Source organism: Cimex lectularius, unplaced genomic scaffold, assembly GCF_000648675.2.
Source record: "Cimex lectularius strain Harlan isolate CLEC.00 unplaced genomic scaffold, Clec_2.1 scaffold378, whole genome shotgun sequence".
Taxonomy (NCBI): Eukaryota; Metazoa; Arthropoda; class Insecta; order Hemiptera; family Cimicidae; genus Cimex; species Cimex lectularius.
The window spans coordinates 65,041-88,952 of NW_019392932.1; the positions used below are offsets into that span (position 1 = coordinate 65,041).

At 34.3% G+C, this 23,912-nt stretch overlaps 2 protein-coding genes across 5 annotated transcripts in view; one reads left to right on the forward strand and one right to left on the reverse strand.

Annotated features, from left to right (window-relative positions):
* The window catches only part of LOC106664078 (cystathionine beta-synthase), a 7,170-nt gene extending 1,269 nt beyond the window's left edge, over positions 1-5,901 (forward strand). Inside the window, exons 2-6 of the mRNA XM_014389458.2 lie at positions 3,413-3,522; positions 3,614-3,748; positions 4,024-4,518; positions 4,584-4,676; positions 5,549-5,901. Coding sequence (XP_014244944.2) covers positions 3,413-3,522; positions 3,614-3,748; positions 4,024-4,518; positions 4,584-4,676; positions 5,549-5,709 — 994 coding nt within the window. The 3' untranslated portion in view covers positions 5,710-5,901. The remainder of the gene's footprint in view (positions 1-3,412; positions 3,523-3,613; positions 3,749-4,023; positions 4,519-4,583; positions 4,677-5,548) is intronic.
* A 380-nt stretch (positions 5,902-6,281) lies between these two features.
* The window catches only part of LOC106664077 (protein unc-13 homolog 4B), a 63,403-nt gene continuing 45,772 nt past the window's right edge, over positions 6,282-23,912 (reverse strand). For 3 of the 4 annotated variants that reach the window (XM_014389454.2, XM_014389456.2, XM_024229379.1), the window contains exons 2-23: positions 20,901-21,072; positions 13,014-13,172; positions 12,874-12,940; positions 12,439-12,550; positions 12,329-12,373; positions 12,107-12,266; positions 11,861-12,046; positions 11,580-11,801; positions 10,729-10,850; positions 10,525-10,668; positions 10,331-10,468; positions 10,208-10,259; positions 9,987-10,147; positions 9,703-9,919; positions 9,556-9,630; positions 8,975-9,082; positions 8,697-8,912; positions 8,426-8,635; positions 7,951-8,254; positions 7,763-7,886; positions 7,158-7,357; positions 6,282-7,080 (exon numbers count right to left, since the gene is read on the reverse strand). In XM_014389454.2, coding sequence (XP_014244940.1) covers positions 6,971-7,080; positions 7,158-7,357; positions 7,763-7,886; positions 7,951-8,254; positions 8,426-8,635; positions 8,697-8,912; positions 8,975-9,082; positions 9,556-9,630; positions 9,703-9,919; positions 9,987-10,147; positions 10,208-10,259; positions 10,331-10,468; positions 10,525-10,668; positions 10,729-10,850; positions 11,580-11,801; positions 11,861-12,046; positions 12,107-12,266; positions 12,329-12,373; positions 12,439-12,550; positions 12,874-12,940; positions 13,014-13,172; positions 20,901-21,072 — 3,304 coding nt within the window. In that variant the 3' untranslated portion in view covers positions 6,282-6,970. Of the gene's footprint in view, positions 7,081-7,157; positions 7,358-7,762; positions 7,887-7,950; positions 8,255-8,425; positions 8,636-8,696; positions 8,913-8,974; positions 9,083-9,555; positions 9,631-9,702; positions 9,920-9,986; positions 10,148-10,207; positions 10,260-10,330; positions 10,469-10,524; positions 10,669-10,728; positions 10,851-11,579; positions 11,802-11,860; positions 12,047-12,106; positions 12,267-12,328; positions 12,374-12,438; positions 12,551-12,873; positions 12,941-13,013; positions 13,173-17,715; positions 18,028-20,900; positions 21,073-23,912 lie in introns of those variants that run through there. The other variant, XM_014389457.2, reaches the window with a different exon arrangement.

Consider the following 23,912-nt stretch of genomic DNA (forward strand, 5'->3'; position numbering starts at 1 on the left):
ACTGGAAAATGCATTTATTGACTTTATCAATTCTAAAAATTCTGAATTCTACTCAGACGGAATTAATAAGTTACCAACACGTTGGGAGAAATGTATTGAGAGTATGGGAAATTATTTTGATTAAAGAACATTGCTTTAAAGTAACTAGTTTCTTTTTTTTTGTTTAATACCAAAATCCTGCATTATTTTCCGGACAACCCAATATTATAAGAGGTTAAGCCAAGGTTTGAAGGACACCAGAGCTGCTAACAGAGGTTTGGGATTTGATAAAAAGCTTGACCAATATTGGTCTTGGTGCAAAGGTCATGAAGATGCCGGCTCCTAACCTGAACCCCTACTTCAGGTATTCATGCTATTCCATCCTGAGGTATTTTCCAACCTTCGTATTTCATGATGACAATATCACATGGGAGAAAATTGTTTAGTCTAAAATTGGATTCCTTTATTACCAGTTGGTTCAGCTTCTGTGATGACCAACTCGTTATGCAATCCGCTTTTGTGTTTTCCACACTAGCGGTCCTGGGTTCGAAACCTGGTCAAGACCATGGATTTTTGATTGAGAATATGAAAAAAGTATTGCAAAGTGGTTTGATCCCTCGTCCTCAACACCCATGTTTTCCATATTACTTATACTCAAGCTAATATAATTGTTGTTTTAAAAACTTTCGTGGGATACATTTATCACAGAATACAAAATCAAATCCCAGAACCTTCATGATAACAAGATCATATGATCATATATTTCAGGATGGGTCTGGGCTCAAGAAAAATATTGAACAAACTCAAGATGTGCCGGAGGTTAACTCATGGGTAAAAGAACCCATCTTAAAGTTGACACACATTACACCTAGACAGGGTATATTGAACGATGACCTCATTTGTAGGTTATGCTATGAAGAGGAAGAAACTGCCATCCATGAAGGCATAACCTGGGATGACCGGGATAAAGAATTGCAGCAATAATAATCAGTTGAACCTTCTACTTCTTAAAAAACGGATCAAGTTGAAACTGAACTGAGAAGCTAGGAAAAGTACAATAGGCCAAAAGGCTACTGTGCTTGGGGAACACCAAACCCCTACTTCTTAGTATCATCATAATAAATATCATCCTTGCTAGGTCATAATTTCAGTGACGCACAGTACTGAGTGGACCACTTTATTAGATTTTTATTTTTTATTTTTTTTAAGTTACAACTGTTAAATGATTATATTAATTAAATAATAATATGAGTTTGATCCCAATAAAATGATTTGTTTATCAGTGGATTAGTGAAACATTTAATCTGCTTTGTGATTTATTTACACATAACACTCGTTATTTGGAAGTAGATAAGAGGTAAGACAATTTAGACACAAGTTATTAGTAGTTTCGAGATTTTTTTTCATGATCAATTGGCGATTGTGATGAAACAAAATTTATAGTTCATAGATTCAGCAGAAAAATTATCTACTAATAAACAATGGAAAACGAAAAAATGTCTGATGTAATCACCGTTGATCAAATAAACAGAAAAAGGTCTGACAATGCGTTGGGGCAAATAAAATAAAAAGTCCTCTATTGTAAACACCTATTTAGTTTACAAATTTGACAAAAATGTAAGAAAGCGATAAGATAAGTAGAAATGGTTTTGAAAGCTTAGCCTGCAAAATATGTAAATTTTACTGTGTACAGGATTTTTTCCAAAATGAAGTTTTATGTCCTTTGTAAATTACTTCTAGGATCCACTGGTTGACTTTAGGAACATTGTCATTAAAACAATATGACGATCCTTTAGAAATGAAATTGTTTTTCTATTTGTATATTACAATTAAAAAGCTGTCAACTTGGCATAGGATCAGTAATTTGGTTATTACCAAACATCCCGGTGGTCTACCTATCACTGTGAATCTTCAAGGTGTCTGTATGTTTAAAAATCAGCTTCATACAACCTCTGCCATTAAACAGTAAAACTATACTGTCCAACCTGAGATCTATTTTGTATTTGTATACTGTTCTGTACATTGTTCACTACATCCTAACTCTGGTTTGACCATTTTTTTACAACCACCTTGAAAGTCCCCTCTATTAAGAATTTGAGCACTATATTAGATGGAACTTATCTTATTTGTCATTGTCACTACGTCTTGGGGCTATCAACAGCTAGATCATTTCAGCCCCCAATGCGTTTTAAATAATATTCCCTCACGCACTCAGTACCCCCCATCGACTAGTCTTTCCACGTATTAAGTAACTGATCTAATTGAAGGTTGATGAAGCACTCATTGTCGTACATTCACTCTAATAAATATTTTGATACACAAAATCAAAACAAAATCTCAATATTGTATAGAATAAAACAGCTCTCCTTCACCTAATCCCAACTAGTACCTAACCCTACCAGTCATTACCTAACTACCCCCTTATTGGCCTAACCTAACCAGTCCTAAACTCTAACCCAGCATAACTTGCCCTTAACCTACTTGACCGATTCTCCAAATCAGAACAGAGGGCATTCTCATATTGGGTGGTATTCCTACATGCTCTCTATATGTAGCCAAGGAATGTCACCCTGATACATGAACAGCCTAACTTGTCATTAACTTAACCCTAACTAATCTAACCTAAATACTCCTTAACCCTACTTGGCCCAACCTAACCAGTCCCAAACCCTAACCCAGCATAACCTGTCCTTACCTACTTGACCAATCCTCCAAAAATCAGAACAGGGGGCATTCTCTATATGGAGGCAAGGAATGACACCCTTCAATTTTAATGGGTTATATTGAACATTCTGTACATGTTTGACATATACAAGGGCTTTGTCCCAGAAATAAGTGTCTGTGTGTCAACCTCTCGACAATGATCCTTAAGGACCAACCTCAACCATGCACTTCATAGGAGCTTCTCTTTCAATTCGATTCACTGACACCCTTTCCTTTTCATCATTTTTTTTTAAATTACAATTTAGCGCTTGAGGGCCAGATAGGAGTGGTTAGTCCTTAGCCACCTCGTCCGCTTCTTTGTTACCTTGGGGGGGACCCTGGACCACCACCATTTTGCCAAAAACTTACCTTGATAAAAGTATGGCAGAGTGGATGTCTTGGCTAACAAAGTGGAATTGGATTAATTTATTTAGACATGTTATTGCCTTATAATCAAATAAGTATACAGGATTTAGGCTAAAGCTTTATATCCATACACATAATCTGATATTTCTGCTTCTTGACATTTGGCAGGTATTTTGTCACAGAAACGCATCCCAACTTCCAAAGTTGTTACTCCTATTACATTCAGGTGGTTAAAGTTAGCTTATTTATTGTCAAGGTTTCTTAACTTATTTTTTGAGGGTATATGGATTTGCATAAAGTGTTGACAACATCTTCCTCGATACTTTAATAATTTCTTGTTATTAATGATATCTTTTGTTTTTAGATCGATCGATAGAAACTCAATCCTTTCAGATATAACTCAAGCTGTTGGAAACTCCCCGCTCGTGCGCTTGAACAAAATACCTCAAACGGAAGATATTAAGTGTGAAGTTTGTATGTATGGGCTTATCTTCTTTTAAATAATTAAGCTGTCAGATAAATTATAATTATTTCCGTTGTATAAATTTAAAACTTTTTATCTCAGTGGTAAAATGCGAGTTTTTAAATCCCGGGGGTAGTGTTAAAGACAGGATTGCAGTGCGGATGATTGAAGATGCTGAAGAACAGGGATTACTTAAACCAGGGATGACAATTATTGAACCCACTTCTGGCAATACAGGTAATATGAATTTTAATGTATATTTTAAAACAAATATAAAGCATAAGTTATTTCAACCTACATAGTATCTCTTATAGATTTTTTCCCCTGACAAGATAATGGGCCTATTATCCATTATTTTTCTATGTCAGTAATGTAAAATTTCAATTTTGCCACCCAAAAAGTTATGCAGTCACATAAAGATGTTAATAAATAATCAGGAACAACCCAACTACAGGTCTATTACCCCACAAACCGCATGAGGAAATCTCATATGGTACTGGTTATATTTTTAGGACTCGGATTAATGATGGCAGCAGCTGCCAAGGGGTACAAGTGCCTGATTGTAATGCCGTGGAAAATGTCTGAAGAAAAAGTGAGCGCTTTGAGAGTTTTAGGCGCTCAAATTGTCAGAACTCCAACTGAAGCGGCTTTCGATTCACCTGAAGGTCTCATAGCTGTGTCGCAAAAATTGAACAAAGACATTCCAAATTCTATCATTCTCAATCAGTATGTAAATGCTGGCAACCCTCTTGCTCACTATGATGGTACGGCACTTGAAATTTACGAACAGTGCAAAGGGAAAGTGGATATGATAGTCGCCGGCACCGGAACAGGCGGAACGATAGCTGGAATTGGCCGTTTCTACAAAGACAGAAAACTAAATACAGAAATCGTCGCTGTCGACCCTTATGGTTCGATATTGGCTGAGCCGCAAGAGATGAACCAGACTGATGTCACATTTTACGAAGTCGAAGGGATTGGTTATGATTTCAAACCGACTGTTTTAGGTAAAATACAAAACAAACACGTATGAAATAATTGATTTTTTTTGTTAAATATTTAAAATTTACAGATTACTCTGTTGTTGATTCTTGGGTGAAAGTTGGAGATAAAGAATCATTGCTCATGGCTAGAAGACTGATACAAGAAGAAGGACTCCTTTGTGGTTAGTAGTTTGATTATTTCCTATCGAACATTTTATCTTGATTCGACCTTCTGATATGGGGCTACAATAACAGACACATCTAAGGAAATTTTCCTTCCGTTCTATTTACCACTCAATTTTATATTATTTATTTTAGACCAAATAAGATTGTTTTAAAAAATTATTTACTTAGTGTAAAATAAAGGTTATATTCACTGTTCACTGTTTTTCTAGACTGGTGGAAATAGTATCTGTGGATAAAACCTTCAATTTAACCTGTCTTATAGGGCTTTAGAAAAACTAGTGAGAAATTAGCTTCATTTCAATCTAAGTAATTCCTTTCTATATTAATTTATTTTAAGACCACTGAAGATAGCTCAGTAAAAAAATGGTTCTGGAAATATAAATAAAACAGTGGGAAGACATTTGCTTTTAAACAAGCAAATTGAATTTTAAAAGGTTAAACATCGATCAATATGGCGTATTGGTTTTGTTATTACAGCCTTATATGTATTTTGTGAACTAAGGTCTACAGAAGAAATGATCAATAAATTTTTTCAATCAAAACTTTCATTGATTATCACAATGTTGCAGCAGCATGAGGAAATTTTGTTTTCCATTTTTTCCATTTCTTTTTCTTCTTCCACTGTTCAGCCCCTGGCGTTATTTATTTATTGTTGTTCGCTTCAACTGTCTGCCCCTGGTTTGTTACTAGACCTACCCTAGGCGATGTATTTATTTTTTTTTACTTTTCTTATCTCCAAATGCCCTTTTTGGCATGGGGGATCATTTTTGTACAACATAAGTTTTATCTGGTCAGTCCTTTTTAATCCATCCAATGTCTACTGGAATGTTTCTTTTTTGTAAATGTGATTTTTTTATTCTTTCAACAGGTGGTAGCAGTGGTTCTGCTCTCGTGGGTGCCTTGAAGGCATGCAAAAAGCTCAAAGAAGGTCAACGTTGCGTTGTTATCCTTCCCGATGGAATAAGGAACTACATGTCGAAATTTGTCAAGGACGAATGGATGAAACAACGCGGGTTTGTAAAAGAATAAAATTTTGAGTAAGTTGTTTTTTCAACCTGTGGTTACCATTGTCATTAATCTTCTCCATCTCAGACTCAACCTAATTTGTCCAGTTTTTTGCATATTTTATCGAAAGAAAAATTTTTACAATGAAATAACAGTGTTGTGTTGATCTGTGGAATATTGGGGTAGTTTTTTATGAATAAATTGAATAAATTGAAAGAGTGAATTTTTTTATAATAATGTATCTTGCGTTTACACAAAGTTATTATTTTTAAAAAAAGTTGTATAATGATGTGATTTTCAATGCTTTTTACAGGTTAAAATATTAACACTCTCCATGTCATAAATTAAAACAATGAGTTCACAAGCACACTCAATAACAATTTGAAAATATTGCACTGTTATTAATTTGGCAATTACAGAAAATTTTCTTCCCATCTTCATCAAGGGAGTCATACCGACTTCCTTGAATTTTCTGTTTGAGATCACAACAAAAGCTGATAGAGATTTCCAAACAAGCTGCAAAAATGTATGCCTTTCGTATATTGAAAGTACCTGTCGTTTTATAATAAATATACTTTAGTTAATAATAGAAAATATAATTGTATTAAATATTTTATTATCAAAATATTAATTTTCCCTGATTACATGAAGACATCACATGTTGAATAGGAATACAATTTTTCCCCTCCCTTTATAATTAAGGTCACAATATCAAAACCATTATTTTGTTGTATAATTTATATTTCTTAAATTATATTATCAAAGTAAGCTAATTATGTACAAAGCATGACATTCAAAATGGTTGGGAAAAATATTTACAATACAACTGACAACAGTTATCGCATGACCCTGTAGAAATATAAATTGTGGATATAACCTCCATTTCACCTTTTATAATTAATTTTAAGGCAGCTTAAGATGGTGTAAGAAAAATCATTTACTTGAAATGAAGGATAGTTTTTAAAAAAAATATTTATGAGAAAGTAGAGGTTATATTCGCTGTGGTATGTCCAAACTCCCAGAAATATAACCTCCATTTTACCTATCTTTTAGGCTTCTTGAAAAACATCAGTGAATATAACTTCAATTTTTTTAGTCAATTAGTTTTGTTTGTTTTTTAGATTCAACAACAGTACTTTGCTTTGTGCTGAACATTCCAACTTTATCCATGAACAGTTTAGTTTGGAGAGAAAATGGTATAACCCAATTCATTTTAGCACTAGAGCTGAGAAGTGTTGTTTTGCGCTTTGTAATCTTTGGTGATGCTTAAATGATTTTGTATAAATTAATTTCCATTGTTGTTATTAATGAGCATCTTAGCTTTTTGCTTCTTGATAAAATCTCGTGCGAGTTTTTCACCTTGGCGATGATCGATAGCTTTCATTGACTTGGATTCTGAAGAAAATTGTTAACAAAATTAAATCATATTTTTTCAATTCAAAGTACTTTGAAAGTAATACACAGACACTTACCGAAACTACTCGGTTTTGTCAGTTTGAGGTGGACTTGACTCATTTCGTGGACTGAAGTTTCCATCGTTGTCCTTGGAATGTCATTGAATGGAATGAATGTTTCAGCGACGAATTGGGCCGAAACGCCAAAAAAATCCTGATCCTTGACGACAAAATGAACCAGGGCATCGGGTGTTTCAAACTGTTCCCTTGTTAATTGTCTACAAAAAGAAAAACATTCACTGTTCTTCTTTTTATTGATTTACAGCAGGAGGGTACAGATGTGGGATCATGGAATTTAACAACACATTTTCTGGTGATACTACTATAGGTTAAACTTATAGGTTATATTTATAGATTATATTTCCTGGGGTCTAGGGAAAAAAAGTGACCAATGAATAAGTCTTCCATTCCAACATAAGTAAATGGAAAAAAAAAATGGAGCCATCTTCAAAGTTGACTTAAAAAGAATTTAGAAGAGCCTAAATATATAACTTCCAGTTTAACCTTCTTGTAATGGAATACATGAATGGTTTAATGCTTAAAAAATACCACACAAAAAAATTAAACTCATAACTTCTACCATTTTCAAAAACCTTTTGTCACTAACAAACCTTTGAACTTACATGGAAAAAGTCTCGTCGAACAGCGGGAAAAGATTTTTCTTATGTGACTTTGTCCTCGGTCTTTCAACATTGGCGAATTTTTCTTCGGGCAATAAATTTATCTTTACATAAGGATCACACGAACCTGTACATAAATAGTATTTTAAAATAGTTTAATGTAAGTTTTTTTTTCTTCAAATATAGCGCACCGTTAGAATCATGAGGCATCAAGTTGCGTGCGTTCAATATTTCCACTCTGAGAATATAATTTGTGAACTGAACTTTGACTGTAAGAAGGCCACACGAAGGGCTGTCGGGTGATCTTTGATTGTTCAGTCTTTCTAGGTAGTACTCATGAATTAGCCTGTCGGTTCCCATACCGTGCAATTTGAGCAGTTGCTTTATATGAATATAACTGTCATTCTTTTCAACATTCTCTGTCTGCTTGAAAAAGCCCACTAAAATATTCAGCGTGTTGTCCAAATTGTCGAAAAATCCTGGTGGCCTTCTCTTCTAAAAATTATAAATACTAATTTAAAAAATTATTACTGTAACCTGTTCTCACGGTATTTAATATTTTGCTTGTTTTCTTTACACTTAACCATCACCAAAATATTTGTTTGACTGAACAGTGAGTATAAGAGGAAAAGGATGATCAAAAACTTAAATAATTTTTCTTTATACCTCCAAACTGTCTTGAACCACCTCCATTAAAATGTCATACACACTGTCCCATAAAATGTTAAGAATCCTGTCAAAATTATCCGGTGATAAATTTTCATGTAAGGCCATTAAATTTCCATCTAGATATTGCATAAGTCTTTCAACGTGATTGTTCCCCTGGTAGATCAATTCTGCACCCTCCAGTAGAAACCTTTTGATCGAAGGTCTCATCTAAAATTTTAGAAAAAGTATATATTTTCAGCATCATCAGCGATTTCAACTGATTTGTCACCTTAAGCGCCATTCTTTCCAATAAATCAATGATTTTTGTGCAGACAGTTTCGACAGCGTTTTCAACCACTCGCAGTAGTGTTTCTTCGCATTTCTGTGCAGACTTTTCATCATTGCTATCAGAGAGTTTTTTTATTATGTCCTCAGTGCCCAATTCGCTAACAAATGGTTTAATAGATTGTCTTACATGGTCAATACTGTTTATGGCCAAACACCACTTTAAAAAAAAAATTGCATTAATTGCATTCACAATAGCCAGAAAAATAAATTTTACCATACCTCATTAGTAACTTCAAATTGTTTCCCATATGCTGATTCCGTCTCTCCTATTTTTTCAACTTTGTTTCCCATTTTATCAACATAATAAACAGAACAGCGGCAGATATCCTGAAGAATGGAGATTATGGCATAATTATAGTATTAGTTGTTTTGTTCTTAATTGTCAATAGTTATGAAATTTGGGTGTTACTGATCATTTTGGTCTGTCTATCCATGCTGGATCGGTCCAGCGTTTTGCTTGCCATCTTCAGATGTGCATGACATACAATGCCGGCCAAGATGATCAGTAACGACCGAATTTCAAGTTCATCACCCCGCAGAAAACAGAATAATTAATTGAAATAAGTGAATATAAGGTTCATTTCAATCTCATTGTAAGTAATTTTTTCTTGAGTTCTTTCTACATTAATTTTAAGATTACTGAGGATGGCTCAGTAAGAAAACTGTTTCTGTTAAATTAGAAAATTATTTTGTTTAAAAGCTTAAACATTGTGCATTGGTTTCATTATTATGGTCCTATGTTTTATAAACTAAAGCCCATAGATGATGCCCATGATCAAATTTCTTCAAACAAAACTTACATCTATTATCTTATTTACAAATGTATAGGATCCTTCGACATCAGGCCATGCTAGCTGTGTCCAAAATATTTTGATCTGAAACAATTTTGAATGAATAGGTTGTTTTTTTAAAAATTTTATATTTTAAACGTAAGATTGTTTTATTACCTGATAGAAAATGAACAGAGTGTCGGTGGAAGATGAGGAATGCTTTGTCATACTGTCCACTGGAATTAGCTTGTCCAGGTCGACTGCTTTGTCTATCCTCTGCATAGCTTTAAAGACTGCAATGTCCAACCACTGTACGACACCTTGGTGAAACCAGTTGTGGAAACTTTTAAGTTTAAAGGTGGAATTTTCCACAGGGAGCATTCCTTTGCCAAGCCTGTACAATAATTAGTTATAAAATTTGTAAGAACCTCTTTTCCTCTACAGTACAACAATGAACATACGCTAAACATCTCTGCAGGGCGATGTACAGTTCAAAAAGTGAAGTGCCCATTGCCAATGAGGCGTTTTCAGTGCTGTCCATATCTGGAACGTTACCTCTGAATCTGATCGGTTTTAGGGATGTGCAAATATCAATTACTAATGGTTCGACCATTTCAGCAATCTAAAAGTAAATTTTTCTTTACTTAAAAACTCGTTAATTTTAGTTTTATGGTTTCTTTACCTTATCATCATAAATTACAAATAGTTCCTTTGAGTATTGCATTTTTAATTTCCTAAAATTTAATATATCCAATAATATAATTGAGTGAAAGGTAATTAGTAACTAATAATTAATATTGCTCACAAGTAAAAAGCTTTGTCAAGTGACTCGATACTCTTTTGTATGTCTGTCTTGATGGACTGTACAACCTTAATCGCCTGCTGCAATTTGCTTTCCTTGCTGTTTTCCATTAATTTGTTGTTCTCCACCAAGTGCTGGAACCTGGCAAATATATTTTGTATTATAATCCATTTAAAATAAATATGTTAAATTAGTACCATTCCAAGGCAGATTGTTTAATAGCCTCATTGAGAACGAAGGAAATATCATTAATCTTTTCACATGGGATCCAACCGTACACAGATTTTGGGAACAGTTCAATATTGTCTGGCTGATCTAATTTCAGAAGTTCGGCTATTATGCTAAACAAACCATTGTTAACCATTTTAAGAAAATAAATCAACAATAATAATGTTTATTACTTTAACATTGAGTCTAGTTGTGAATTTACAGTCTTTTCAGCTTGGGGTACTTTTCTGTATTTACGGAGGTTTCCAAAAATTGATGGCAGCAGTCTTTTAGTTCCATCCCAAAATAATCTTATCTGAAAAAAATTAAAGTGGCATGCACATTTAAACAAGTGTATACATTTTTCGTTATAATGTTAAATAATTTTTAGTGATACCATTTGTACTCATTCATTCCATGTTACTGCAGGAAGTGTGCATGGTTAAGTTAGATTACGTTGTATTAGGCTTAAGGATGTTTAGGATAGTTTGGATTGTGCTATGGATGGGATAGGTTAGTTATGTAGGGTTAGGGTTAAAAACAGGTTAGGTTATGTAAGGTTAAGGACAAGTTAGTTTAGTTTGAGGATGGGTTAGGTTATTTTGTGTTGACAGGTTAGATTTTGCTGAGTTGGATTATGTTAGGTTAGATTATGTAGGGTTAAGAAGGAGTTTGGTTAACTTGAGTTGGGATATGGACGGGTTAGTTTACTGTTGGGTTTGGTTAAGGTTAAGGACAGGCTTTATAGTTTAGTACGGTTGAGGATGGATTACGTTAGGTTTGTTTAAGTTGAATTATGTAGGATCAGGCTTAAGGTGGCCAATGAGCTAGATTAGTTTAATTAGGATTAGGGTTAAGGACAGATTAGGTTACATATCCATGACTCATGTTTTCCATGAAGTGGAGTCAATATAGTATCATTAGTTGGTAATGATAAAATGGTTGGAGAACATCAAATTTCCCAATATAAATTTATACATTTCATCTTCATTGTCTTATTTTTTAAATTAAGGTATAATTCAACTTTTGATAGTTGCAAAATTACCTCATCATCTGAGTAAAGTCCATTATGCAAGGGATCAACAATGCTGGTTATGATACTCGAGAGAAGTCTAAAGTTCAGTGGTTGATTTACATGGAGACGTATGTATTCGACCCACTGCGCCATTCTTTCATCTGCTGGTCGTAAACCACTTTGTGCTGCATGCTGCCTTAAAATGACATCTGCCGGTCCGGTGAACGTGCCATCCCAAGTTTCCAAATCAGGCTAGAATTAGATTTGTAAAATAATTATTCTATTTCTATCACAGAGAAAAGATCTTTTACTTTATTGTGTTCCATCTCTTGTAGAACTAAAAGCCTCATCAAATGTCTATGCTCTTGTGCAGCTACTTGGTTGTTTTTCTCTGAACTGAAAGCAAGCTTCAGCTGGACAGCTCCGCGGCTCGACTTGGTTCGTGAGGTTTTCTTTTCTAAATTGTACCATTTAACGTGCCCAGAGGAAGGAATGGACTGAAAACAATTCAGATTGAAATATTTTAAAGTTGTAAATGCTTTTAAAAAAATTTATACCTTCAAAGGGATATTGACAAATCCAATGATTTCATTGTCGTGCTTTCCTGTTGAAGCAGTCACAGCAATCTCTTTCATCAATTTGCGTAAACCTTTTACACCCTTAACACCAGTTATTTTGCTCATTTTTTCTCTAACCGTTTCAGCTGGATCAAAGTCCCTAAAAGTAGTTTAATTGTAATCTCGAATTTCAGCATAATTGTATAAGTATAGGATAATTACCAGACTTCTATTGCCAATGTATCATCTGAAGTGTCCTCTGCTGGTCTGAAAAGTTTTTATTTTTTTCAAATTTAACTAAGTCCAACAAAAGTTACATGATTCCAACTTACAAAGAAAAATATTCCTCCCATGATGGTGAAAGGGTTTCAGATTTAACTGAAGTGTTGTACCTGTGCGATGCATTCTTTGTAAGGTACAAAGTTACAAATGGATCACTTAAACCTGAAACAAATATTTCTATTATTCAAAGCTTAAGACTGAAAGTAGAAAGAAAAAACAAAAACAATCCATAAACGAATATGAAACCTATTGAATCGAGAAACATTGCTTTAACTTGTTTAAGTTAGTAACATTACTGCCATGTCAAGGAGGCAACACTGCCAGTTACAATAACAGAGGTGTAAGTTGGTAACATTGTTAAGGAGGCAACTAATTGCCAGGTAATTGTTTATACATGCAGAGATGCAATCATTATTTCATAAAAAGATAGCAGTTCTGATTAAAGTAGTGATTATTTTTATTTAAAACAATTTCTAACCAATTACCATTTGCATCTTTTGGATACAAGTCTTTCGCCTTGATCACCTCAACGTTTAAAAGTATGTTTGGAGCCTAAAACAAAGGTTAGTCAACTTAGATATTGTTTTGAAATCACTTTAAATAATAGGATTGTATGAGGACTTACTTCTTTTTCTTTGGCGACCCTCATCGCTTCCGCGTGCTTTTCTTCATCCATCTTGAACGCATCTTTCAAATATGAAAATAAAGTCTCATTGTCATAATCAGAATCACAGCCAACGGTATGTAATATCTCATACAAAACCTCTTCATACAATTCGTCTATCTGTAAAGTGTAGAATTATTTTTGATGAATAGCCGAATCTTGAAAAACTAAATATTTCTTACAAAAATAGACGTAATTAGAACAGCATCATGGAAAGACTTGAAGATGATGCATATGTTAACATTCAGAACATATTGCTTATACAATAATTATACCATTGCCAGCTAACAAGACCCAGATTTCAGCACAAAACTAATTTGCAACTAAGGATAATATATAAATTTTGATCTTTTAATTTTGGTTTAACTTTTTTTTTTTTTTAATTATAAAAGGCGATCAACCGCTTTGGGTCATTTTCCGCCNGTTTGCCATAACTGCCAAGACTTTCTTTTATGCCAAGCTGTCACATCGGATTTTGGTGTTTTTGTAATTTTAACTCCATTAAGGACGGCCTGCTTTGCCAAATGGTCCACCTTCTCATTGCCAAATATTCCGTAGTGTCCAGGAATCCACATGAATACTACTCTATTTCCCTGATTTTGCAGAGATTCAATGGTAAATAGGATGTCTTGTATCAATGGATGTACAGAAAAGTTGTTTTTAAGTGCCAATAGCGTCGACAAAGAGTCAGTACAGATGACAGTCGTTTCCTGGGTGGGGCTAATGTAGTTAAGCACTTTGCTATTGCTATAATCTCAGCAGTGTAGCTGCAACATATAGGTGGTAGGGTAAACATATATTGTGCATTATTATTGTAAGTGAAAAAAGCAGCACCTGTCCCTACATCATTTTTTAAGCCATCTGTAAAACGTAGTGCGGGATTCGAAAAGATATCTATTATTTTATAAAATTCTTGACTGTACATGTAGGGGGGAGTACTCTGCTTAGAAAATTTAGTAAGGTCAATGCATAGATTGGGCTTTGGAAGCAGCCAGGGAGGTTTAGATGAAATTCCAATTTTATAGAGAGGGGGGATCGCAGCATTTATTAATTGTAAATGAGCGGCCACTCTAGATGGAAAATGCTTTCTTTGACAACGTAGGGTATCTTCAAACGGAATAGAGTTTCCACTTGGAAAGGGCATGAGAGAATTTTAACTGCAAAGTTCAAATCAAGTCTTAATCTCCGATGTTTGAAGGGCAATTCTCCGGCTTCAGCATGCACACTAATAGATGGACTAGATCTAAATGCACCTATGGCTAGACGCAAACCTGTGTTTTGTATCGGTTCAATCATGGACTATGTTCTGTCACTAGCAGAGCCGTATGCACAACTTCCATAGTCCAGTTTAGAGCGAAGAGACATCGGTAGATTTTTAGCATGCTAGCTCTATCAGCACCCCCACTAATAATTCGGAGAAAATTGATAGAATTCGAGCATTGTGCTTTCAGTGTTTTCAAATGTTTAGACCAATTAAGAGTACGATCGAAGATTACTCTTAAATATCGGACAGAATCAGCAAAGTCTACAGTTGTGCCATGAATTTTAAGTGACATATTAGTATGAGGCCTTCTCTTTGCAAAAAAGACTGCTTTAGTTTTTGACAATGAAATCCTGAAACCATTTTTGGTTGGTTGGTTCTTTGGTTAGCCAATCGGAAGCAATATTAAGAGCTTCTTGAATATTTTCTTTCACTATACTTAGATTTTTCCCTTTAGATAGATAACAATGGGTTTAACACTAAATTATCCTGCAAATACCTGTATATCGATTCATTATTTATTAAATATCTAGGTTCACTTTCCACGAATTATCACAAATCCTGTCACATTTTCATAAAATCCTACATTTATTTTCGAATGATGATGTTACAAATTGAGAAGAACATCCTTAGACATATACTCAGGTAGGGAAAGATCCCATTCAGAACAAAAAAAATGCTGTTGAACGAAACGAATTTCGTTCGTTCCTCACTGAAGATGGCGTGATGTCAAACGCATGTGTAAACCGGCCAATAGACGACGTAGCGAAATTCTCAAGATCGATCAATTAAGTGTAATTATATGCTGAAAGAGAAGAAATGTTCGATTTGACTTGTCGATATAAAAAATCTTGAAATAAATCTAAGCATCCTCCATCACTGACCAAATCTTTGGACGGTACATTTGGCTGTATCTTTAAAACAGTGCGTTGTAGTATTGAGGTTATGTACATATTGGTTCGCCAGTTTCGACTTATTCAGGTATGTCTGGAAAGATGGACGAAAGGAGGCAATATCTGCACAAGGTTTTCTGCTGCTCTGAGTCGATAATAGTCTTAACAAAAGCTTATTGATCTGGTACAAATCCTTAAACTTAACTACTCTAGACAATTATGGAAAATAAACAATAGACCAATATTGGTCGCCGTGCGCGTGGTCGTAAATAGGCCGACTCCTGATAACATAGTCAAACTCCTCACATATGCAAACGATGCCGCAATCCTTAAGTATGTGATGTTGGTAACTATTGCTATTGTCAGGGTGGTGACTATGCTGGTTACTATAACACTGCTTATCGTTAAATTATGCCCAACTATCTTAGAAATTAAATTTCAAGATCGCGACAAATCCCAGTTTGAAATCCAAAGAATTTCTTCTGAAAATTTATTTACTACCAGAAAATAAGAAAGATATAAAATTTCGTCTATATTATATAGTAAGTTGCTTCAACGTGGAATTATGTAGGTCACAATAACAGGTATAAGATGGTACCATTGCTACCTCCTCATGCAAGCAATTACGCAGCTTAGTATAACAGTACTTAAGATAATTTCACATTACATGATCTTAGAAATTAATATACAAGTTCCTCACAAATCCCAACGTTCTGATCCAATGGTATAATAATTATTATTACCTTATACAATACTCCATTGATTATCTTACAACAATATTTCGTCCGTTTTAAAGGGTTAGATGTAATTAAAGCACAGATAAAATCTCCCTATCTGTGTTTACAACTGGATTTTGTAAACAAATCTTTGAATAGTCAGTCAATCTCTTTTTTGTTGGTTTTTCTATAAAACTTCTTTCTAACATTCCAGTGGTTTGACTTTTTAAAGTAGTACCATTTTTAAGTTTTAAATTTGTTTGAGGGATGGTTTTAAGTGATATAGATTCGGCTAGGATCTATCATTGTTGGAAGATGGAAAAAGTCAAGCTTACGTGGCCAATGTGTCAAATTTTCCAGAACAACTACTTGAAGGGTCATCACTACCAAAATACTGCAGATTACTCAAGAAGGGATGGATCAGGTTGTCATCGTGTCATATCTCAGAGAGATGGTCGTTTTATAGTTTCGAACGTACTTCGTAATCGACATTCTACCGCTGTTGAGATCAAACAACGACTTCAACAAGTTAGTAATGTTAACGTCAGTTTACGCACTGTAAGGCGAAGACTTTCAGAAAGCTGGATTACGTGCGAGAAGACCTGCCACTGGTCCAGAACTTCCGATAAGGCACAGAACAGCTCGGTTAATTTTCGCAAGAAACCACATCAATTGGTCTAGAAGATTGGACTAAAATATTGTTTTTGGATGAATCAAGGATTTGTTTGAGGTCTTCTGACGTCCTAGAGAGGGTTTAGAGAAGAACAGGAAAGCGATATATCCTGTAACATTTTCACTCCAGAGAAGCTATGGAGGTGGTAGTGTTAAGGTTTGGTCATTTCTATGAAAAGGTCGCACAAACTTGATCTTCGTCGTTCCGTACATCTTCTGTAGAGGGTTCCCTAACAGCTGGGCGATACAATGAAGATGTGTTATCTGAAGAAAAGGTTCCTTATATGTCATTAATTGGCGACGGTTTTTAATTTTTATGAATGACAATGCAAACCCCGCACAGCTAGGATCGTTCGTGACTAGTTGGAACGGGCTTTAATTCAATGTCTGGAGTGCATGTAGTCGATCGAACACCTTTGGGACGAGTTGACAGAAAGGGAAAAAAGTCGCCTTGTGATGCCAGAAAAGTTGGAGGGATTGAGAATGGCGCTGTTTGAGGAGTATGAAAATATAACACTGCATAACATTTAAAATCTCATCAAATCGATGCCACGTCGAATGCAAGCCGTGATCAACGCAACAGGAGGAAATAATCCATACTGAATGATTGGTTCTTCGTTGTTTCCATTTTTTTAAAATATACAGTAAACAAAAAAATATAGCGATTGCAATTCTTTACGTAACAAAACGAGAGTGGCCACTTTTTTGTCTCTAAGTGTAGTTTGTTGGTAACGTTGGTACCATCTCAGGGAGGCAACACTGTTACTATAACACTACTTAAGGTTAAAATTACTCAACAATTAACCTAACCTAATCTATTTGGTAAGAAGAAACCCCCCAAAATTAAAATTATAACTTATTCCCGTTAACTTGTACTGAAGGATAAAAGGACAAAACGAGTTACTTTCTGACGTAATCCCACAGTGCATAATGATTTTAAAGATTTTAAGAAATAAATTTTATTAATATTGTTTAATTTGAATGTGGAAAGGAAAAAATGAAACCAACAACTCGAGAAAGCTATTTTTACCTAGTTGCTATTTTTATAAAAAATTTACCGAGAGATTTTTTTTTCAGAGTTTGAAATAAGTTGCCTTTTTGATTTATGCTGTTTGACTTACAGTCATGGTTTCCAATAAAAGTGTCGTCTGCCTTTGAAGTTCATCCTTTTTAACGCCTCTGAACTTGGGCAGCTTGCTCAACGACTTCCTTCTTTCCATCATTTTGCCGGTTTACAGTTTTTTATTTTCCAAGGCTCGACTTGTCAAATAGTTCAGACAACTTCAAGAACTGAATCGCCGGCTGATTTCATTTCAAAACGGACCGCCGCGACACTTTCAAACGGAAAGTGCTGTAAACCGAGAACATTTACAGCATTTATGTTTAATTGGGTGTAATTAAAATCACAGCCGAACTACTCGTAGACTGATTTGAACCAAATGCATTTGGGATATGGCGAGAAGAGAAGCATGCGCCTTCCCAATCTTAGTAAACATTTCAGTCCTTGAACTCCTTTGAGTTTATTATTGGCGGATATTTTTTTGGCAGATTTGGTCACTTTACATTTAAGTATTCACGTAGTTGAGCTTTGCGCTTGCAGAACAAATAGAGATAATTCATTTGGTAAAGCCGATTTTTTTTAAATATTCCATAAACCTCCCTTGAAAAAAAAGTTCGTCATTAATTTAATTCAAATTCCATCAGCTTACGAAAATCTTCACTCAAAATGAATTTCAAACTAATTGCACATTCAACCTGGGTTAATTTGTACCAAGTACAATGGCATTGAAATTGTGGTAGGTTCAGTTATTTTTAACCTTTTACATGTCTCACCCACGCCAAGTGGTTGGCTAAAATAACAAAGTGGTACAGGGCCAATGTGTCAATTATGGATTTTCGATTTTCTACTTGAAAATGTTTTTATTTGGACGCACCAAGTTGCAATTTGATTTTAAAAAAACCGTGGCCGCATGGTGACTCTTGTGATATTTTCGGCTCCAGAAGAATACGGAATCTTAAATTAGCACGGAGTTCTTATTTAAACAGGGAGTCACGATCTACAATGACGTTTGGTGAAAATTTTGGAACGCAAAGAAGTAGTAACATGAAACCGATGTGACTCCGCCGAAAAGAAAAACATCCTTTGGGAAAAAACTATACACTTGCCAGTTCTTCAGTTAGTTTTGTCGAGATTTCACTGGCTGGTACTCAAGAAATGAAAGACTGTCCAACTAAATTCGACAAACGCATCATGTTTATCCGATCTTGTCATAGAATCCTGATTTAAGTACGTTTATCAATATGTAAGGGTAGGTAACATGGCTACCACCTCAGACAGGCAGCACTGCTGGTTACAATAGCAGAGGTATAAGTTGCTAAAATTGTTACCACATCGGACAGGCAGCACAGCTAGTTACAACAACAGTGGTATAAGTTGGTAACATTACTACAACGTCAAGGAAAAACACTGCTAGTTAAAATAACAGAGGTGTCAGTTCATAGAATTGCAACACTGTTAGTTGCTAGTTACGTTCAACATAAATTCGAAAAACGATGTTAATTACTAGTTCCTTTCAACACAAATTCAAAAACGATGTTAGTTGCTAATTCCGTACAACACAAATTCAAAAAACGAATCATGCTTATTCGATCTTGTCATAGACGCCTGATTTACCTGGTTTATCAATATGTAAGGGTAGTAACATGGCTAACACCTCAGACAAGCAGCACTGCTGGTTGCAATAACGGAGGTAGGTATAAGTTAGTAACATTACTACAACGTCAAGGACGAACACTGCTATTTAAAATAACAGAGGTGTAAGTTGGTGTCATTGCAACACTGTAGGTCCCGTTCAACATAAATTTGAAAAACAAATCGTTCTTATTCGATCTTGTCATAACATGTAAAGTTTGTAACATTGCTACCACCTCAGACAGTCAACACTGTTGGATATGTGTAGTATTCACAAGGCCTGAAGATGATCTCAATAAAGATCGAAACGTTGGCATGATAAAGAAAATATTTGTCTAAACCTACATCACACAAAACCGATTCTCACAATCTGTAAATAATCACTGCTGGATATTATAACACTAAATAAGGTTTAATGTACCCCGCTCAGTAGATCAAGTCACCTCGTTAGTCTGACGTGTAATTCTTGTTTATTAAGTGTTGATATTATTTATGTTCAATTACGGTGTTGTTTGTTATTAAATTGTTATTAGAAAGGATGAAATTTCTTTAAACTATCTTAGATTTGAAATTTCACATTCAGCTAAATTCTATATCAGCAGACACCTGGAAATGAACAATTAGACTCATTGAGACATAACGTTTACCAAATGGACATTATGCAACACTGACCATTAAGAATTGAAAAACGAGGGTAAGAAGACTAAGAAAAATTACATAAAAACGTTTTCAAACATATTTTCTCTATGGAACCCCATTTTTATTAAATTACTTTACGAATGCTATAAATGACTTACTACTAATACTACCTAGTACTATTATCACTAATTTTAGTGACTTCATTCTAGCTGAAACGAGAGGTATGTCCTCCAGGGATGATCTTTAAGATATAAAACCTTCCAGTTTGGACATGTTGAGTCAAGACACCTTTCGACTTTTACAAAGCCTCAGTAAGGTCATATTTCAAGTAATTATTTAAGGTAAAAAATTCTTAATTTAAAATCATTCCATAAAATTATAATTATTAAGTAAACTCTCGGAAGGTTCTCACTTTTCTGACGGTATTATTCTTATTTTGAATTACAATAGAAAGTTTTTCCTGTCGACCTTTTGAGGTGATTCGACGACGAAGCCGGTTTTTAATTTAACGACGGGCCTTTTTTCTAGCAATAAATTGTATATTTGCAAATCAAATTCAATTCAGAGAATCTTCCCGATAAAAAACCCTAAAAATAATATTTCCAGGATGCAACTTTTCGCAAGACTCAACTCTCAAAATAACATGGCCTGGTTTTTGCCAGAATCTTTCCAGTTGCAATAAAACCTATCTTTGGTTAGAAAACTATCTAGGGGGGTAATAGAGCACCTAGATATATTTAAAAAGACTATACCACTATAACAATATATGCTCAAGACGGTCTGGGTAAATAAGTAGAGAAAAATAACCTCTTGCTAGTTCAAGATGTCATGTGTGACTTACCTTACTATTTTACTTTAGTACGTTAATTGAAGAAAAATCTCAAGATGAAAATATCCAAGGAAAACTATGATTTTCTTTTTAAAACGTTCAACTAATTTATTATATTGTGTTAAATAATTAATAAAAAGGCTTACGTTCAGACCGATGACGTCGGATATGATAGCTCCTGTCTCTTCTTCTTCGATCTCTTTGTCCGACTCCTCTTCTTCTTCTGCTGTCGTTTCTTCGATCTTCTCCCCTTTATCATCTTGGTCATTCAAAAGTGTGCCAAACTTCTCAAAAAAACCATTGTCCAATTCTTGGATCCTAATAAACCAAAAATATAAGTAGATTATTAATATATAAGTTAAACATTTAAAAACTTAAAAATATAGTGAAAGCTGAATAGTTCTGTTTCTTTGTCATTGTTCCTCCGAACCATATTGATCATGGTATAGAATAACCAAGTGGAGGTTACAATTATGTTATATCTTTACAAATTCAATCTATTTGTAACACTTCCAACTGGATATTCTATACGCTAGAACTGGATAACCAACTGGAGGTTACGATTCAGAAGGCTATAGATAACGTTTCACTATAAATTTAGAAATTTACTGTGTTTGAAACCTTACAACTGGTTATCGCTCCATCCATCAACTCGGAAATTCACCATGTTTCAAATTCCCCCAAGTGGTAATTCTACATTACGTAATTTGATAACCAGTCGGAGGTTATAATTCCGATATACAAGGCTGTAAGTCTCGATTCACGTTCGACTAAGAATTTCCCTATGTTTCAAACCCTCCAAGTTGGTTATCCTATATGACACCAAGATCACCAAATGGAGGTTACAATTCCGAAATAGAAGGTTGTAGATCTCGTTCCACCACCAACTCGGAAATTCACCATATTTGAAACTCTCCTATGTGGTAATCCTACATTACGTAATAGGATAACCAGTTGGAGGTTATAATTCCGATATACAAGGCTGTAGATCTCGTTTCAACATAAACTTGGAAATTTACTACAGGAAACAACTACAGCTGGTTCTCGTTCCATCTTTCAACTCGGCAATTCACCATGTTTGCAATTCCAAAAGTGATTATCCTAAATCACGGAATAGGGTAACCAACTGATGGTTTCAGCTGATCTGCAGCGTTATATCGAAATTGTAACCTCCAACTGGTTATCTATTCCGTGATATAAGGTAAAATAATTTTCGTATTATCTGAGGTTTTCATACTATCTCGCTCAATTTAAAAATTTACATTTCTGTTTATGATTTTTGAACTGGCGCATGAACAATCTTATCACTAGTTTAACTTGAGAAATGTTAGCCACACCTGACATTTGAAATGTCACGGAGTTTAGCCTTTAATATATTCCCAGTTGTCCTTTGAAGCCCGGTCTTTTGACTTTATTAATGCAATATACAGTATCTTTTAATTATGTACAAAATATAATATAATGAGTCGATACAGGCAACCTATTGCTCATTTTGTAAAAGGTTTAAACTTTCATCCAATATAATCTAGTAAGTTTACCAACTGCTGGTTATTACATAGTTGATCAAGTCAATTTATTGTGTTATTAATTGCTTATTGTTTGTATTATTGTTATGAAATATCAATCGCGTTAACCAATTTTAAAAAAGACGTTTTATTTGATAATGTTCTTGTTTAGTATTACTTCTGCTTTTGGTGGTATGCACAAGCATATTGCATGCCTATCAGAGTAGAAACGATTTTATCTGATCCCTCTCTAAAGTTATTCAACTTGAACACTTCCAGGCTTCCTGGTTGTAGTGGCATACGTTCCAGCCGATTACAAGGGGACAACCAGGTTGATGGGTTACGGATTTGGATCAAACATTTTGGTGATTTTACACTCCGAAATATCGGACATGTATCCGCCAATTCTTGTGAATAGGCCCCGGTTTCGCCAAAAACAATTTTGAAAGTTGAAATTTTTCGTATTTTAATATTTTTATTTTGCCGTTCCACTTGTTCAAATCAACTTTGGAATGTATCATTTTTTATGTAGATTGCAATTAAAATATAGTAACAGTTATCAAAGTTTTTCAATAACGAAAATATTTCTAAAAAACATTTTTCAAGTAAAATAGGTCATAATTTTATTTTTAATTAATATGAAATTCTAGTGTTATAAAAACCTTAGATAGACTTTCGCGAAAATCGGTGTAAATTGATTTTTTGACTGATAATTTTGGCGATCTTTCTAGGGATGGACATGACTAGTGCTAGCTCTAACATCATTTTTCTCAAAAGCTAGAGGACCTATTCATGGTTGATAATTCGTTTTAAAGAAATTGTCAAGCGCATTTTATCACTGTGAAACATTAAAATCCGACTATTATTTCCATTTAAAAAAAACGAGGTTAATTTTCATAAATAATTTCGCTATTTTGAGTATTTTTTAAAGAAATCTTTTGTATTTTTAAATAGTACATACGTCATTAAAAAACTACGTTCTTCTTCTTTCAAATGGTCTGTTTGACGTTCCTAAATCCATTTAGCCGTTTTTAAATTATAGCCGTTTCAATCCGATATTCCGGTAACGACTCCTCAAAAATTCGAAAAAAATTTAGGGGTCAAAAAATCGATCAATTTAAATTCAAACAAAAATTTATATTTAGGGGTCTCCAGAGGTACAGAAACGAAATTTCATATTATTTTCACGAAAAACAATTTATGACTTAGTTTACTTGAAAAGTTTTGTTTTATTAGAATTTTTTTGGTTATTGATAAACTTTGATAGCTTTTACTAAATTTTTATTGCAATCTACATAAAAATGATGTAAAATGACATATTTACGTAGTGATTTGAGCAAGTGGAACGGCGAAATAAAAATATTAAAAAACGGGAAATGTCAACTTTCAAAAAAAAATTTGCGAAACCGTGGCCTGTTCGTAATAAGTGGCGGATACATGTCCGATATTTTGGAGTTTAGAATAATAAAAAAAATAAAATCCGTGACCCACGTCGTTTGTAATTTTTTTTTTTTTTTTTGGTCAATTTGCAGTTGTACAAGAGGCATCTGTACCAGCGGGTGTGGCACATCCGTTTAGCCAAAATCACATCTCCGAACGCTTTTTAAAGGCACATTGACTATTATAGACTTATCATACCTCTTTAGCTTGTTT